The following is a 19,365-nucleotide window of genomic DNA, read 5'->3' as shown; positions in this document are numbered from 1 at the left end:
GAAAACTTTCAGACTTATTCTATGAAGCCAGTATTACTTTGATTCCTAAACCAGAGACCCAGTAGAAAAAGAGAACTACAGGCCAATATCCCTGATGAATATGGATGCAAAAATTCTCAATAATATACTACCAAATCAAATTCAACAGCATATAAAAAGAATTATTCACCATGATAAAGTGGGATTCATTCCTGGGATGCAGGGCTGGTTCAACATTCGCAAATTAATCAATGTGATACATCACATTAATAAAAGAAAATTAAAGAACCATATGATCCTGCCAATCGATGCAGCAAAAGCATCTGACAAAATTCAGCATTCTTTCTTAATAAAAACCCTTGAGAAAGTCGGGATAGAAGGAACATACTTAACCATCATAAAAATCATTTCTGAAGAGCCCACAGCTAATATCATCCTCAATGAGAAAAAACTGAGAGCTTTCCTCCTGAGATCAGGAATACAACAGGGATGTCCATTCTCAATGCTGTTGCTTAACATAGTGTTGGAAGTGCTAGCATCAGCAACCAGACAACAAAAGGAAAGCAAAGGCATCAAAATTGACAAAGATGAAGCCAACCTTTCACTTTTTGAAGATGACATGATACTATACCTGGAAAACCCGATAGACTCCACCAGATGTCTGCTAGAGCTGATACATGAGTTCAGCCAAGTCGCAGGATACAAAATTAATGTACAGAAATCAGTCTCATTCTTATACACTAATAATGAAGCAACAGAAAGACAAGTAAAGAAACTGATCCCATTCACAATTGCACCAAGAGGCATAAAATACCTAGGAATAAACCTAACCAAAGATGTAAAAGATATGTATGCTGAAAACTATAGAAAGCTTATGAAGGAAATTGAAGAAGATACAAAGAAATGGGAAAACATTCCATGCTCATGGATTGGAAGAATAAATATTGTTAAAATGTCAATACTACCCAAAGCAATCTACACATTCAATGCAATACCAACCAAAATTGCACCAGCTTTCTTCTCGAAGCTAGAACAAGCAATCCTAAAATTTGTATGGAACCACAAAAGACCTCAAATAGCCAAAGTAATATTGAAGAAGACCAAAGTGGAAGGCATCACAATCCCAGACTTTAGCCTCTACTACAAATCATTAAGACAGCATGGTATTGGCACAAAAACAGACACATAGAACAATGGAATAGAATAGAGACTCCAGAACTGGACCCAAAAAAGTATGGCCAACCAATCTTTGACAAAGCAGGAAAGAATATCCAATGGAAAAAAGACAGTCTCTTTAAATTTTTTTTTTCAACGTTTATTTATTTTTGGGACAGAAAGAGACAGAGCATGAACGGGGGAGGGGCAGAGAGAGAGGGAGACACAGAATCAGAAACATGCTCCAGGCTCCGAGCCGTCAGCCCAGAGCCCGACGCGGGGCTCGAACTCACGGACCGCGAGATCGTGACCTGGCCGAAGTCGGACGCTTAATCGACTGCGCCACCCAGGCGCCCCAAGACAGTCTCTTTAACAAATGGTGCTGGGAGAACTGGACAGCAACATGAAGAAGGATGAAACTAGACCACTTTCTTACACCATTCACAAAAATAAACTCAAAATAGATAAAGGACCTGAATGTGAGACAGGAAATCATCAAAACCCTAGAGGAGAAAGCAGGAAAAGACCACTCTGACCTCAGTCGTAGCAATTTCTTACTTGACACATCTCCAACGGCAAGGGAATTAAAAGCAAAAATGAACTACTGGGACCTCATGAAGATAAAAATCTTCTGCACTGCAAAGGAAACAATCAACAAAACTAAATGGCAACCAACGGAATGGGAAAAGATATTTGCAAATGACATATCAGACAAAGGGCTAGTATCCAAAATCTATAAAGAACTCACCAATTCCACACCCGGAAAACAAACAATCCAGTGAAGAAATGGGCAGAAAACATGAATAGACACTTCTGTAAAGAAGACATCCAGATGGCCAACAGGCACATGAAAAGATGCTCAACATCACTCCTCATCAGGGAAATACAAATCAAAACCACACTGAGATATCACCTCACGCCAGAGTGGCTAAAATGAACAAATCGTGAGACTATAGACGCTGGAGAGGATAGGAGAAACGGGAACCCTTTTGCACTGTTGGTGGGAATGCAGACTGGGGCAGCCACTGTGGAAAACAGTGTGGAGGTTCGTCAGAAAATCAAAAACAGATCTACCCTATGACCCAGCAATAGCACTGCCAGGAATTTGCTCAAGGGATACAAGAGTGCTGATGCATAGGGGCACTTGTACCCCAATGTTTATAGCAGCACTTTCAACAATAGCCGAATTATGGAAAGAGCCTAAATGTCCATCAACTGCAAATGGATAAAAAAGATGTGTTTTATATGTACAATGGAATGCTACTTGGCAATGAGAAAGAATGAAATCTGGCCATTTGTAGCAACGTGGACGGAACTGGAGAGTGCTATGCTAAGTGAAATAAGTCAGGCAGAGAAAGACAGATACCATATGTTTTCACTTATATGTGGATCCTGAGAAACTCAACTGAAGACCATGAGGGAGGGGAAGGGAAAGAAAAAAAAAAGTTAGGGAGAGAGCCAAACCATAAGAGACTTAAAAACTGAGAATAAACTGAGGGTTGATGGGGGGTGGGAAGGATGGGAGGGTGGGTGATGGTCATTGAGGAAGGCACCTGTTGGGATGAGCACTGGATATTGTATGGAAACCAATGTGACAATAAATTTCATATTAAAAAAAATAAATAAAAATAAAGAGAAAAACAAAACAAAACACAAAAAAAATGGCATCTCTGTCATTCATCTTCATTTTATTCACTTTATCCACATATTCTAACCATCTCAGCAGCTCCAAACTCAGATCTCTGTTTCATTCACCCAGTGCTTTCTCTGTCTTTGGGGCCCACCCCTTTGTGATCCAGTTTGAAAATTGTTTGCAGGCAGAAAATTAGAGTAGGTATGGAATTCACATCATGTTGTCCCCTTTTCTCAAAAAATAATATCACTGAGTTGTCTGTTGTTCAACTTCTAAAAATTATTGCTTTATATAGCTTGTCCAGCTTTATAGATTTTTTTTTTTTACCAAGGGAAAGTACATCTGATGCTCTGTTATGGCCAGAGCTAGAAATTTCTAAAATTCACATTTTTAGTTTATTACATAAACAATAGAATAAGCTTATTAAACTTGTATCAAATTAAGGTTTGATTTAAAAGTGCACTAAATCTGTAGATTAACTTGAGGAGAATCGATGTATTTAAATTGACTCTTCCCATCCATTAATAGTATTTATTGGATTTTCTTTCAGGCTTTTCAATAAAGCTTAAAAGTTATATATATTAAGTCTTACACTTCTTTTGTTGGATTTAATAAAAATAATGGTATTTTTCTGTTGTAAATAGTATCTTTTTAAATTTTTTTTTGGTACATTGAACTGTCTGTAACTGATCTTAACTATGTGGCCATACTTTTTATTAGTTATAAAAAATTTATATGAATTTTAACTACATAGCTGAACTCTTATAATCATTTGCATCTAGACTCATATTCTCTTTATTCACAATCATATCATCTTCTCCTAGTAACAGGTTTTTTTTCCTCTTTTTGATTATTACAGCATGTATTTTTTTGCTTTTGTCTTACTGCACATTGTTCACCAGAAGTAATGGGCCTAGTTTTGAGTCTCCAATCTAAGTACTAATATTGATATTTGACAGGGGTGCCTGGATGGCTCAGTTGGCTGAGCATCCGACTTCAGCCCAGGTCATGATCTCACAGCTTGTGAGTTCGAGCCCCGCATCAGGCTCTGTACTAACAGCTCAGAGCCTGGAAACTTCTTCTGATTCTGTGTCTCCCTCTCAGTCTCTCTCTGCCTCTCCCCTGCTCATGCTCTGTCTCTCCTGTCTCAAAAATAAATAAACATTAAAAAATATATTGATATTTGACATAAGGGCAATCTTCTACTTTGACAGCTTACAACTGAACATACAGATTCTGGTTTTAAGTCTTATTTATTCTCAATTTACTTTGATCTCGTAGTGTTTCTTTACTTTTCATATGTACAAAGTATCTACTCCATAATACTTGCAGCCGTAGACAGAGGTCTGTGAAAATAATTTTAAGGAAAAGAATTCTTTTTGACAATGATTTTTTTCTAACAAAAATTCTCTCTTCCTTAGGAATTGGTGTGCTTATGTACATACCAGATTATCACCCACAGTGATACTAGACAACCAAGTCACTTATCTTCCAAATGGGAGAGGGCCTTGTGGCTCAACCGGGAGATCCTGTCCTCAGAGGTATGTGATATTGTTTGAAAATAGCCACTGCTTGTGCTGTATTCATGTATGTCCTGGAATATGTAGAGAAAGCTAATCATCCCAGGTACATACGTATAATAAGGTCAGAGTAGGGTCATTACATTAAATGAGATGCATGATCTTGGGTAAGTTAAAATGCAGATACTAATAATACATGCCTCATTGGGAGTTTTTAGAATATGCGAGACAATGCAATAATAACCTTAGCCTACTGACAGAGTCTTCAATAAATGTTAATTCTCATGCTTATTTCCATTTTTACTATTACTATTATTTTTATTCTATAACCTGACCAATAATCCTGTCTTTTAATTCTTATCAAATTCATATACAGTTCTAAAATTTTATTGATAATTTCCCTTTCCTACCAGGTCAGAGAGAAGTCTGTAATTTGGCAAGCCACTAATTGAGATTATGCACAATAAAACGGCTAAGGAGGGCCTTTCTTTACATGTGTATTTTAATGATTCATGTTATTTAATTTTCATTTTTTAAAAAATCTATTTAGGACATTAAAAAATTGTCCTCAAATGTGGGGCTGAGTAATTGATAAGTGCTCTGAATTCGTACAGTCACAGTAGCTTATCTGAGAGTGTTGCAGAAGACCCTGAAATAAAAACTAAAATTATTATTCAGGCCATGATGGCTCATGTTATGCAAATTGTCATACAAATAACTCAGGCAATGAATCTGACACATTGGCAATCTGGAACAGTGCACAGTAAGGATTGTAAAATCAAGGTGTTTCTTACTCCCCAGAGGAATAGCTAAGGTTCATGGTCCAGAGAGCAAAGCACATCTTAGGGATTTAGGAGAGCTGAGCTCCAGTTCTGCTTTCAGTTTATTCCCTTTGTGGCAATTTCCTTGCCGACATGAGAAACAAAGAATGCATTGTTAATTCTTCAGTAATGAAAATATTACCACAGTAACCCCTATTATACTGCCCTTCTGAGTTCAAGGTGAGTTTTTTTTTCTCTCTCTCTCTTTAAACAAACCAGAAATGCATATCTTTATTCTCATCTCTTATCTTTCTTTACCTTTGAATGAGTCTCTCCATTCATTCACTATTTCAGTATATATATATAATGTTTGTTACTTTTCTTTTATTATGCCTGAGCCACATATACCAGGGATCCAGTTTGCTAAAGCAGGGACATTTACTCCTATAATAATGCAACCAACTGTGTGGATTCATCCTAATAAACTCTCAAGAGTCCTTTTCCAAACAGCTGTCCTTTCTATTTGGATTTAGCTATTGGACTGGAGATAGTTCACTGGACAGAGTTTTATTTACTGAATACAATTCACTGGAATAAACACAGACAAATGATTAGCCTATTTTTTTGAGATGGAAAGAATCTTACAGCTCATTTTAAAATTGAGGAACAGCCTCACACATAGTGAATTACCCTTCACATCACAGCAAGTTTCCTAAAGCCCAGTCGGTTTACAATACATTTGCTTCCACATGATCAGGGTTTACCCATGAAATTGACCATTGTCTCCACAAAGCTGCATGGGACAAACTCTAGATAATAACAGTGGAGGCTAACCCATGCAGCATGGAGTAATATCCCACCTGGATCACTTTTAGATACAAGACTTTGAGCAAGTTTTTTCATCTCTCTCTTCCTCAGGCTCCTCATCAGCACATCAGAATAATAATATTTTCCAAATAGAATAAACTTAAACAAGATAATATATACCCATTTTATAGACCTGCTTGATAAGTATTAGCTAAATATTAAAATCGTGTGGTAAGAATAAATATGACAAAATTGTATTTATGATTGACATTTACATATATAGCGCCTACAGTTCAGGACCATTCACCATTTCTATTGATTGCCGTGTTAAAATGTTATAACTTCTTGATTTCCCTTGCGCAGTTTCTTTTCCAAAATATTTTCTCATGTTCCCTGTCTCTCCCCGTCTCTTTCTCTCCTTCTCTTTACCCCATCTCTCTCTCTGAGATAAATACCATATGAGAGAAATAATAAAAATTAAGCTTTTAAAACTTGAGAAAAGAGAAAGTGCAGGTTAAAAATCATAGTGGTTACTATAATTTCAGTTAGATAATTGATACACGGTTTAAGTTGTTTGATGTTGATCTGAGAAAAAACAAGTCCTTTTAACTATAATGATATAAGGAATAATAAATATTGAAATAAAATAAATTATCCTCATAAGCTGTTTAAAAATTAGAATTAAAATAATTTTTTTTAAGTTTATTTTATTTTTGAGAGAGACAGAGACAGTGCGAGTGGGGGAGGGGTAGAGAGAAAGGGAGACAGAGAATCCCAAGCAGGCTCCGTGCTGCCAGCGTAGAGCTGGATGAGGGACTCAAACGCATGAAACCATGAGATCATGACCTGAGCCAAAACCAGGAGTCCCGCGTTTAACGTACTGAGCCACCCAGGCACTCCTTAAAATAAGTTTTAGGAACACCTGGGTGGTTCAGTCAGTTGAGCTTCTGACTGTTTCAGGTCACGATCTTGCAGGGTTGTGGGTTGGAGCCTCGCATCGGGCTCCGTGCTGACAGCTCAGAGCCTGGAGCCTGCTTGGGATTCTGTCTCCTTGTCTCTTTGCCCCTCCCCTGCTCACACTCTGTTTGTCTCTCTCTCAAAAATAAATAAACGTTAAAAAAAATTTAAATAAGTTTTAACATTGCTTTAGTTAAAAGAATTATCAAGGGAAATGTTCTACTATGTGTAGAAGATGTAACGATAGGTATAAACTTAAAATCCCCAACAGCAGAAGTCTTAATACTTTTTAGAATGTATTTAAACAAATCTAAGTTTAACAATAATATTGATGATGAGGATTATAGTATTAACAATAACAGATACCATTTATTGAATGCTTATTATATTTGGGGCAATGTCTCCAATACTTTAACAATCCCAACTGATAATTTAATGAGAGACAAATACTTCCTCTCCTCTACAGATCTCAGAAGATCCCAAATCCCGTCTACAGGATGCAACATAAAATCGTTACTTCATTGGAATGGAAGTGCTGTCCTGGATTCAGTGGAGCAAAATGTCAGCTAAAAGGTATATTCTAATAGTTATTTTATAATAACAATTAGAAGCATAAAACTTCTGAAGAATAAGCAACTGATTCCAGTGAAGAGTTGTATTTTCCCTTTTGAACCAAAGTTAATTAACATGTAACCAAATCATTAAAACTGTTATCTCTCTAGAGCTTCCTTAGTACTGAGTTTAGCACCCTAAATCTCTTAACGAGATATCTTATATATTCTTATATTGTTATGGTAGTTTTATGGCATGAGTAAGTGGAGATCTGATTATTCACTTTTTCTTAACTGTAGGCTGTGGAGACATGCCTTATTTAAATATCAGAAATCCTAATTTTATACTTTTAAATAATCATTAGAAGTGACCCTATGTGATAATAAAACTAATTTCTAGTTTTGTTCTCGTTCAATTATTTGAAATAATGTCTATGAATGAAATTCAGTTTTAAAGAATATACAAATAGGCATGAATAATTGTGGGTTTTTTCCCCTTAAATCCTCATAGAGCCATTTTATCAACTTTAATTTTAAGGATTTTCTGGTGGCAAGGCTAATCAAACACATGGTAACCTGCCGTGGCCTAACATCCATGTGGCTATTATTTTGCTTTTGGCTTTAAAACAGCCAAAAGCCTTGAAAAATAAGATACGGCATCAGCATATGTATTTTAAATGAATAAATATTACGAGAAAGACCATTAGCAGTGGTGAGGAATTCAATCAGTAGCATAAGAGACTGTGATTAAAAATTAATGTAAGTGTGGAGAAACCATTATGATTCACATTTTGAAAAAAGGAAGTTGTAATACAAAAAGCTCTAGGAAACTTGCAGTTTTGCTAGGGATATTATGTATGGTTTTTCCAGCCCACCCGGTGAGAATCTGTAGGCGAATTTGACTATAAGGCTATTTGTTCTGGGTCTGGCCTGAATTTCAGAGACGATATAAAAATTTAATACATTTTCAGGGTATAATATGAATATGTACTTCATTTATAATCAAGTAAAATAAACTTTTAAATAAAATATCATCTATACAAAACGTATTTAAAAACGAGGCAACTTGGCATATTCTAAAGAAGTCCAAATATCATGCTGCTTTCAAATGATCCCTGATTTCTGCGAGGTGCACAAATATGGTAAAACATATTTGTTTTTAATCTATAAATGGCAGATGGTTAAAAGTTCTGAACAATATTTAGAATTATATTTCTAAAGTCTAACAGTAGTTTTTACATTTCTCTTCTTCTATGAAGAAGGGTATCTTAGGAATATCAATTCCATTATTATTTCTTAGAGATTCAAGGGTTAGTTCACATTATACCTTTCTAGAAATTTAGAATGTCATTACACACCCTATTGCACATAGGGGACTGAATGTCGATATGTGACAGAAAGCAAAGTCTTTATGTCAAAGAATGTCATGGGCTGCAGCTGATAAGAACTGTTGTTGCTTTGATTGTTTAATGACATCTCATGTTCTAACTGGAAGCCACCTGTGGATATTTTTAATACTAGACTTACAAATTGTTATCTTGAATCCTCATTAACAAAAATGTCCCAGAACAGACCTGACTATGACCTTCTGTTACAATACTATAATTAGAACTACTCATAGTTCAAGCATCTGCTTGCTGATTAAGCTGTTGTGGAAAGGTCATCTTTCTACTGAAATCTATGATAGGAATAATTTTCCGATGGCGGATATGCCCATTGTGTCATGTCATACAATCAATTCAATATGACTGTGATTCCAAAAACCCCTACTCTTGCTCCCTATGATACTCTGACCATCCTTCTCTTCACTTATATTGCAGTATATAAAAGCAGTTCAATTTTTTATTAGTGCAGTTGATGCACTGATAGTATCAAGAACTACTGTGTCCCTTTGTCCCTTGAATCAATCTTCATTATCTCATCTATCCTGGGTTTCTTCCTTCCTTCCTGTCTTCTTTTCTTTGTTTCCTTTTTTTTTTTTAAACACATTTTTCCCTTCTGATTTCTCCGCCACTACATTCCAACTCTCCCTCATCACACTTTATGTATGTGCCAATAGTCTTATTCTTATACGGAAGAAAAAATTGTCAGGTTTCCTTTGACAACACTCTCCACGCTATCTCATTTAACAAGCAGCCCCAAATATGGCAAGAATAATCAGTGTGGCTCATCCATTCTTTAAATGTCTTCAGAGCCTGCAAGGGTTTAGAATAACCTTCCCATGTAGCTACTGTGATAATTACTTCAGTGCTAGTCCTTCACATCAGATTATTATATCCATAGAAAATACGTAAATTTTACAAATCCCTACTTCCCCAAAAGTTTCATCCCCACAAATAAAATAAACTTCATAATACAAAAACAACAATTTCTTTTTCATTTAGATTGCAGTAGGGAGATATTTTTAAATATATAGGGAAGATCCATCAGTCAGGAATAAAATGGAACAGCTAGCAACTTTACTCTCTTTTATTTCTCCTCCTCCACTTCTATACCTTTTTCTCTTTTTCTTTCTCCTCCTACCCCTTTATAGCTTCACTTCCAACCTGTTAGAAAGGGGTATTGTGGAGTGCCTGGGTGGCTCAGTCAGTTAAGCATCTGACTTCAGCTCAGGTCATGATCTTGCCATAGGTGGGTTCAATCCCTCCCTCTCTCTCAAAAAATAAACACACATTAAAAATTTTTTTTAATTGTTTTAATGTGTATTTATTTTTGACAGAGAGAGAGAGACAGACAGAGACAGAGACAGAGCATGAGTAGGGGAGGGGCAGAGAGAGAGGGAGACCCAGAATTCGAAGCAGGCTCCAGGCTCCCAGCTGCCAGCACAGAGCCCAACGCGGGGCCCGAACCCACAGAGTGCGAGATCATGACCTGAGCTGAAGCTGGACACTCAACCGACTGAGCCACCCAGGCGCCCCACATTAAAAATGTTTGAAAAAAAGAAAGGGATGCCGTGATTCAAAATCAATGAGGCAATTCTTCCCGTTGTCTTATTCTACAATATGCTGCCTATAATATGACTAAGCCTCTATGCATGCTCATTTTGCTACAATTTCGATAATCAAAAATCTGGTAAAAAAAAGTTCTAGATTAGATTATTAATAATATTAGTCATACTATCAAGAGGAAAACAATTTTTTAAAAGTGTAAATGAATAGAAATTTTTAGGGGAAAAAGGTAGATGCATTAAGTCAAAGAGCAAGGCAATAGTTTTGATGTATTTTACATTTGCTATACTTTTTTGAGGATCAAAGAGTTTGTCTTCAGAAAGGGACCTAGTTTTGTGATGGGTCCAACACATTTTTTCAGAATGTCAGCAACAATATACTTTTTAAACCATTTATATAAAATTTGCAATAATGTGCTTTTCCAGTAGATGTCTCTAAAATGTTCTGAAGTAGAACAAGGAAATTGTGGCTTGCTCTAATGACACAAAAGACGGGAATTTAAGTTCAAATAATGTTAGATTAGAGAGGAGGAAAGAAAAGCTTCTTTGTAAATGTGTTTAAGAAAAAATCCAGTCAGCTCTAGTCAGATCCTTTATGTAGGAAAAAGGTATTTTATAAAATTATGTTTTATAATACGTACCACAGATATTACAAATGCTGAAAAATACAATTATGCAGTTATTGAAATAAATTGACCTCTGCCATTTGTTATGAATATATAAAAATATTTCATTTTATAAATGTTGTGAGATAGTTCAATAAATTTTATAAACTATTATAACCAGCATTTTAAATATGGGACTTCTCCAGTAAAACTATTTTAAGATATTACTTCAATTAATATAAATACCTATAAAGTCCCTATATTTCCTTATATACTTGCATATCTAATTCATCCCAGTGGGGATTAATGCTTTCCCCTTTAAGAAAGAACATTATAAGCATCTTGCTCAATTATGATACATTTAGTCAAAAGTCACCATGTACCTTAAGTCTTTGTTGCACCAATTGCTTTCTTTGATTTAACTACCAAATGTCAGTAAATGTTTATATATGTATTGAATATCACCAAATAAGCATTCACCTGATGTCACAGGATCAGCCAGAAACTGGTCTTGTCACATAGGAAGCTTTCTGGTACTAAGAGCAAGCTTCCTCGTTACTGAATTGCCATTAATGACTTCCTCCATAAGCCTCAAAGGTCTGGAAGAAAAACAAAATATAGATAACACCTGTCTAATAGAAGGAGGAAGAGGAGTGGGGGAATCAGAGGAGAATGGAAAGGGAAGGAAAGGGAAGGGAAGGGGAAAAAAGGAATCTGATTTCTTAAATATATTGAATTTTCATTAATTTATTTATTTTTAAATGTTTATTTATTTTTGAGAGACAGCAAGAGAGAGCACAAGAGGGGGAGGGGCAGAGAGAGAGGGATACACAGAATCCAAAGCATGCTCCAGGCTCTGAGCTGTCAGCACAGAGCCCAATGTAGGGCTCGAACCCACAAAATGTGAGATCATGATCTGAACCGAAGTCAGAAGCTTAACTTACTGAGCCACCCAGATGCCCCCATATTGCTTTTTTTTTTTAATCTGAAGTGATAAAGCTCTTTAAAAGTTGTTTGACTTAAATAAATGTCCTTCTGTTCTAGCACCTATCTCTCAGAAAGGACCAAGAAAAAGAGACTTAGAAATCCACCCTATAGAACAAAGCAAAGGTCTGTGCTGAAGTGCAAGATAAGATAAGATTGCCTGGGAAACCTAGAATTCATAGCAGTCCTTGTGGTAGGGAATACATTTGGGAAGACAGAAAGATTGCTACATGGAAAAATAAAAGAGCATCAATCACAGGAAAGTAACTGACTCCACTTGGGAGAGACCCTATCAGCGTTCTCCCTGGGCTAAATCCTATGAAATCAACTGGGATGAATGCAGGCATTGAACTCCAGTCAACAAACAGAGCTAGGAAAAGATAACATAAAGCACTGAATTTGTTAAACAGGCATTTCAAGTTTTTAACAGTCTTGGCAGGGACCCTATCCAATGAACTCCAGAGAAAAGAGGTTCACATGACAATCAGATCTCAAGGATCTTTGTGCAATGGTTAATAGTTGTTTCTTTTATGAGTACAATTTCCTCACCTAGTTCCTCTTAAGCAATTAATTTAAAAATAATTATAGCTGAAAGCAAATGGAAAGTTTCACATGCATATGCACACACACAATCACATTAGTTTTTGTCATTTAATATTTAAAGTATTTTTCCAATTACATATTCTTTCAAATCAGCCTTCTTAAAACTTCTCAAATATATGGAGAACGTTTAATTTTTCTTATTTCACATATGTTTTCATATAATGGGGGGTGAATTACCAAAGATCAGTATGCAAGAGAACTAAAGACTTTCACTTGATACTTCTGTGTATTATTCTCTGTCCCTTTCAATAGCTTTATTTTTTTTTCTCCCTCTCTCTCTCTGACAGTTTTATTTGCTTTCTCTTCTATTTGTCACTGATTCTGGAGGTTTTTTTTTTCTTGAATCTTTAGTTTTTATTTCTAATCTGCTGACTTTCTCTAGTTGTCACTTTCTATTTCCTTACAATGGAATTAATAGCATTTTTCCAGATTGCATGAATGATGTTTATCTGAAATACTTTTGACCCTAAAGACAATAGAAAATCAGACATGAGTGCTTTTCATTTACCTCCTTTCTATTCTTTCTCCCTTTATCTTTTATCCAGAATTGTTTTTATTTCTTGCACATTTAGGATCTTGCCTGGACCAGGCGGCACAGAGAGAACTATGATTTAATGAAGAAACTCCAGTCAGATATGACCCTAGAAGACTTAAAATGCCCTCTACTTCCTCCTGTAGAAGTGTGTGTGTGTGTGTGTGTGTGTGTGTGTGTGTGATTTTCTAATTTACCAATCCTTCTCAAATGAGGAAGCATACTGGGTGAAGTAATGCTATAATCTCCACATTAAATATGTCACATGTAATACCCATGGAGATAAAGCTGACTTCATTAGAATGTAATAAAACAATTTAAAATAACACTTTACTATTTATAATTAACCTTTAGCAAAGATTTTGAACCCCTAGAAATTAACTGTTTATCAAATGCCTTTGTGATTTTTATTGCAGTGACCCCACTCCAGGATCATGAGCACCAAACCAATCTGTCTCTTGTTTCTGAGGATGGATGAAGGTGCAGGGCCATATTCAAACAGATAACTCATTTAATAACGTCAATTAAAATATAAATCAATATGCAAATCAATGGTTAAAAATGTATTACTTTTAAGTTAATGCACATATTTTCATGTATAAATGTATTTCATAAGTATAAATATTGTGATTGTTTACATAATTATTTAATAATTATATTTAATAATTTAAGAGAATACTTATAAATCTATATTTATAAATATAACGTATATTATGAAGCATACCAAATAATGGAAACCATAACACAAACCATTCATCTCATTATTCTAGTAATTTCTAAATAATGTATTAATTTCTACAACTTACTGGTGTGTTCCTTTTTTTGACATGGATGACACCAGCTAAATGATGTGTCTATCAGGTAGATGATTTAAAACAGAGTCCTGGGGCGCCTTGGTGGCGCAGTCGGTTAAGCGTCCGACTTCAGCCAGGTCACGATCTCGCGGTCCGGGAGTTCGAGCCCCGCGTCGGGCTCTGGGCTGATGGCTCAGAGCCTGGAGCCTGTTTCCGATTCTGTGTCTCCCTCTCTCTCTGCCCCTCCCCCGTTCATGCTCTGTCTCTCTCTGTCCCAAAAATAAATAAACGTTGAAAAAAAAAATTAAAAAAACAGAGTCCTGCCTCAACCTCCTTTAAAGAATTCTCCATCAGGGGCACCTGGGTGGCTCAGTCGGTAAAGCGTCCAACTCAGGCTCAGGTCATGATCTGACGGTTTGTGAGTTGGAGCCCCGTGTCAGGCTCTGTGCTGACAGCTCAGAGCCTGGAGCCTGCTTCGGATTCTGTGTCTCCCTGTCTCTCTGCCCCTCCCATGGTCACGCTCTGTCTGTCTCTGTCTCTCAATAATAAATACATGTTAAAAAAAAAAAAAGAATTCTCCATCAGATTCAGAGTCAATGGGTGATATCAGGTCTCAGCAAGTTGATAATTTCTATTAACATAAATGATAGTGCCATCCTGCTGAATTATCTATTAGTGTTTACTGAATTAAGAATGATTGCATTCAAATCTTTCCAGCCCCTAAAAACTAAGTGCATTTTAAAATATTCGGTATATTTGTTACTAACTAAATCATGAAAATTCCTGTAAGGATGTCCTATGTAATTCATAGAGTTTTGCAAACATTATTTGGCCAAATTCGTGGCACCATAAATCCAGGAATGTAAACGTTTATTATATTTTTGAGTTTTGTTGTGTAAATGTAATTTTGTATAATTAGAAAAATTGATGTTTTTCATGTAATTCATCTCTTAATTTTTGTTTCAAATAGTATATGTACTTTTTCATATCTAAAATGTCTTTAAGTTTTCAAATTATCTCCAGTTTAGCAAGGTGAATATTTTTTTCCCCTATAGAGTTAAAAAAATAATTGACATCTCTATTAGAATGTCATTTCCATTTTTTTAAAAAGGCTCATTTCCCAAATGCTAAACATAAAACTGATTCTTAATGATATGCCTATATCAGAATTATTTTAGGTATGTTCTATAATATTTTCTTTTCTCAAATGTTCCGCCATTTCAATTATGTAAGGTTAAAATTCTAATTTTATCTTTTAAACATTTTCTTTTACTGATTTTTTTAATAACACTATTTGATAAAGTATTTTGGAATGTTTTATTTCAAAAATTTTGCTTTACTTGAAACTTTTCATTTCAAAAACTTATGAGACTAATTTCATAAGGTTCTTTAATATTTTTCTCTTGATTATAACTGAAATTGAACAGAAATTGAATGTCATTATGAAAAATAAATTAAGTAATTTTAATATTAATTTTAAATGACACGAGTTTAGAGCATTATTTGAATCAAACATTTATACAGCAAGTAAAATCCACTAATTTTTATTGAAAACAAAATCAAGTTGATTTTCATTCCAGAAAAATTGTTTTATATTAATTAATTTTTTATATCAATTTGACATTTTTTACTTTGATATTTTACATATAAAAAGGCATTCCAGATTTGCACTATATCATTAGATAATGCAGGAATAATTTCATTATTGATAAAATTTCTATGATTTTCTTTTTAAAAAAAAATCACACTCATAAGAAGTACTTCTAAAATTTAAACTTTTGTCTCTTATCTAGTGTTTTTAATAATTTACCATAAATTGTTCAGTTATTTTTATCCAAATTACTTCCTCCTTATAAAGGTCCACTTCTCTATGGAATAAAAGGAGACTCAATGTTGTCATGTATTGGAGTTTTAATAAATCAGGTATTTGACACGTTTTTGTTATCTTTTTTTTTATTTTTTATTTTTTTTATTTTTTATTATTTTTTTAATTTTTTTTTCAACGTTTTTTATTTATTTTTGGGACAGAGAGAGACAGAGCATGAATGGGGGAGGGGCAGAGAGAGAGGGAGACACAGAATCGGAAACTGGCTCCAGGCTCTGAGCCATCAGCCCAGAGCCCGACGCGGGGCTCGAACTCCCGGACCGCGAGATCGTGACCTGGCTGAAGTCGGACGCTTAACCGACTGCGCCCTCCAGGCGCCCCACACGTTTTTGTTATCAATAGGCAGGTGTGATTAAAAATCTCTGAAGATAAATTTCTGGATTACAATTTTAATATGAAAATATCTGGAATTTTCTGCCTTATAACAAGGAGATATTAGAATTAGAAATTTTGTTATAAATCAGTACTTATAAATCACTTATAGAGTTTAAAATTTTACACACACACACACACATATATATATATGACACACATATATATAACACATATATATTTATACATATATAAACACATATATATACACACATGCTCAATTCCCCAGAACAGATCTACTGAATCAGAATCTTCAGGTGAGGGAATGGAAAGCACATGGACACTTTTAGTGTTTCAGAATTTACAGGAGCTTCTGTTTTTCATTACTTCATAACAAACTATCCTCTGCCTATCATATTATGGAAATACCTTTAAATGTACCAGCTCTTTTTGTTTTCCTAGGATTGTTTTGTCTTGTTTTCTTTTCTTGTGAGTGATTTGATCGAAAAGGTAAGCAGTAAGAAAATGAAAAGAGCATTTGTTCCTCCTGTTGAAGCCACATGCTCCTTTTGCTATAAATACTTGCACATCTGTATCCTGAACCATCTTCCATTGCTAAGAGAAATCGGGAAGACTGTGAGGTGGGCAGTTGCTAAGGAAGATATGTCTCAATGCTTTCTTCAGTGGTTCTCAAACTTCAGTGTGCATTGGAGACAGCAGCCGTGCTTGTTAAAACACACATTATTGCCCCACTCCAGACTTTCTAAAAATTAGTAGGTCTGGGATGGGGCCAAAAATTGTTACTTTCAAAACTTTGCAGGTGGGAAAAAAAAAGGTTCCAGGGGGTGCTGATACTGCTGATCTAGTGACCCTGGTTTGAGAACCATCACTTCACTTTCTAGTTACTCTCATGGGTAGACTTAGATTCTAGCTGCCAGAAAAATGCTTTCTTACATCATCTAAGGAGGAAAATTGATAAAAAATCTATGCAGTTATTCAATAGATATATTTGTATGAATTCAGTTGAATTTAGGCTTTAAGAACCTTATTGCTAGGACCTAACACAAAATTAGAACTTGTTGCCACTTACTACAGCCTGGAAATAAGTATAATCTCCCCAAGCTGCAGATTGTTTTCTTCCAAATAAATCATCAATTATACAGGACTGTCTATAATACAGTGGAGAGAAAAAAAAGAAACAATATCAAAACAAAAACCTTGAACACGAATGGAAATTTGTTAGTTTAGCTTGATGTCCTGAAGAAAGACAATGGAAAATTCAGTCAAACAACAGAGACTAACTCACATTAATGACAAATATATTATCCTTACTATGGAGTAGAGATCCTTTAGTATTATTGTCACAGCCACATATGCCTTAGGAGCATAATTAACATGTGCCAGAGGCGCGGTTTCAGTGGTACATAATTTCACGTAGTTAGAAGCACAGATACCAAACCCTTGTTTTCTCATGTCTGATAATGCAGACTTCAATGAATACATTCGTTCATTAAAAGTAAAAGCAATCTGCGGTTAAAGATCTGCAAATTACAGATCTACATTACTTGATGTGTTCAATATTTCTAGTAAATTTTCGCTCTAAATTTTCTTCAGTGAAAAACTATATTTCCATCAAAAATATTGATTCGTGGGAAAGAGGAATCAATGCTTTAACAGAGTAGATTTATTTTATAAGCATTTCTATTTTTCTGAAATTTCACTGATTTTACAGGTCGATCCCCTCGAGACATGTCATGTAATAGTTACTTTTACTTGTATTCCCTATATGCTGAGTCTCTGTATTTCCTAAAAATCTGGGAATGGCCCATTTATTTAAACAGATATTCTTTCATTAAGGAACCTGTAGCTCCCCCTTACTTCCAAAGAGACACCAGTTGGAAACTGCACTGTTAAACAAGCTGCTTTGTGGCAGTCCATTTATACAGCCACTGTGGCTTTTCACACAGCTGATTTTCAAGTCCCTCAATCATGCAGGCACGTTACGTCCCCCGGTTCGCACAGCTGCCACAAAGTACCATCCATTTGTGCCTAAAAGGAGACCTGAATACTTTTATTTTTGCCAAACAGATTTAGAGCCCTGCGCTTCCAGCACAAAGTGGACGCACGTTGCCCTCCCCCCGCCCCGGATGGGGGTGAGCAGCTCACTCTGCAATCCTCGCAGACCATCATGCTCCAGTACACGGGAAAATGAATGGCAGCCACGGGGCGCTGCTCGGGGTTGGAAAAAATGAGGCAGTCCCAAAGCTTAACTCTCTCTCTTCTTTTTGTGTCTGTCCAGCCCAGGAAGAGCAGCACTTGATACACAGCAACCAGGCTGAGAGTCACACAGCTGTTGGCAAAGAGACAGCCAAGCAGGAGCAGCAGAGAGACTGTGGTGACCCAGGTCACAGATTGTAATTACTAACATCTCTAACCCAATTATTGTCAACACTATTTATAACAACTTTGAAACAGGAAATCCCTTGGCTGTCAAATGTCTGATGGTGACACATTAACATACCTCTCAATCCTTTTCTATTGGTGCCCCACGTTGGGAGAAACCATGGATGAGCTGTAGGTTCCCAGACTGAAGGGACCACATATAATTTCAAAGCTCTGTGTGCAAACACAGAAGGCGATTAAAAATGCTGTTATACGAGGTTGTAAGGAAATCACAAGTTTCCAAAGTAAGGTCAAACTTTTGTCCTCCAAAGAGTGCAATCATGGAAGTATCTTGATGTGGAAGGAATGATGTGAGCATTTGAAGGAAATAAGAAGCCTCCCTTCCTTTGATTGAGAAGGGATCACCAAAGATATTGATCACTGACTCGGAAAAATCATTGTGCCTAATTGAGAATCTCATGTTGATCCAATGTTGGGAAGCCCCATATTTTCTCATCTTTCTAATAAGTATTTTACCATTTCTTTTATTTTTATTTCTTAATTTTTTTTAATCTTTACTTATTTTTGAGAGAGAGACAGAGACAGAGACAGAGTGCGAGCAGGGGACGAACAGAGAGAGAAGGAGACACAGAATCCACAGGAGGCTCCAGGGTCTGAGCTGTCAGCACAGAGCCTGACACGGGGTTTGAACTCACGAACTAAGAGTTCATGACCTGAGCCAAAGTCTGACGCTCAACTGGCTCCCCTTACCATTTCTTTTAGGACTAACTTTATTTCTTAGAAATAGGAGGTTGGTTACTGCTGAAAACCTCTATGTGTTTTCCATAGATCTAGTCATACAAACTGGGGCACTCAACTTGAGAAATGTGACTTAAGGGGATCTCTTTAGGAATAAAGAGACCTAAGGGGATCTTTTTAGGAATAAAGATGAATATAT

At 35.8% G+C, this 19,365-nt stretch overlaps 1 protein-coding gene across 1 annotated transcript in view; it reads left to right on the top strand.

The window, feature by feature from the left end:
• Positions 1–19,365, top strand: part of MMRN1 (multimerin 1) — a 65,918-nt gene that overhangs the window by 15,150 nt on the left and 31,403 nt on the right. Inside the window, exons 2-4 of the mRNA XM_043572186.1 lie at positions 4,189–4,308; positions 7,279–7,385; positions 18,325–18,429. Coding sequence (XP_043428121.1) covers positions 4,189–4,308; positions 7,279–7,385; positions 18,325–18,429 — 332 coding nt within the window. The remainder of the gene's footprint in view (positions 1–4,188; positions 4,309–7,278; positions 7,386–18,324; positions 18,430–19,365) is intronic.

Source organism: Prionailurus bengalensis, chromosome B1, assembly GCF_016509475.1.
Source record: "Prionailurus bengalensis isolate Pbe53 chromosome B1, Fcat_Pben_1.1_paternal_pri, whole genome shotgun sequence".
NCBI lineage: Eukaryota > Metazoa > Chordata > Mammalia > Carnivora > Felidae > Prionailurus > Prionailurus bengalensis.
This window is presented reverse-complemented; position numbering and strand designations above follow the sequence as displayed.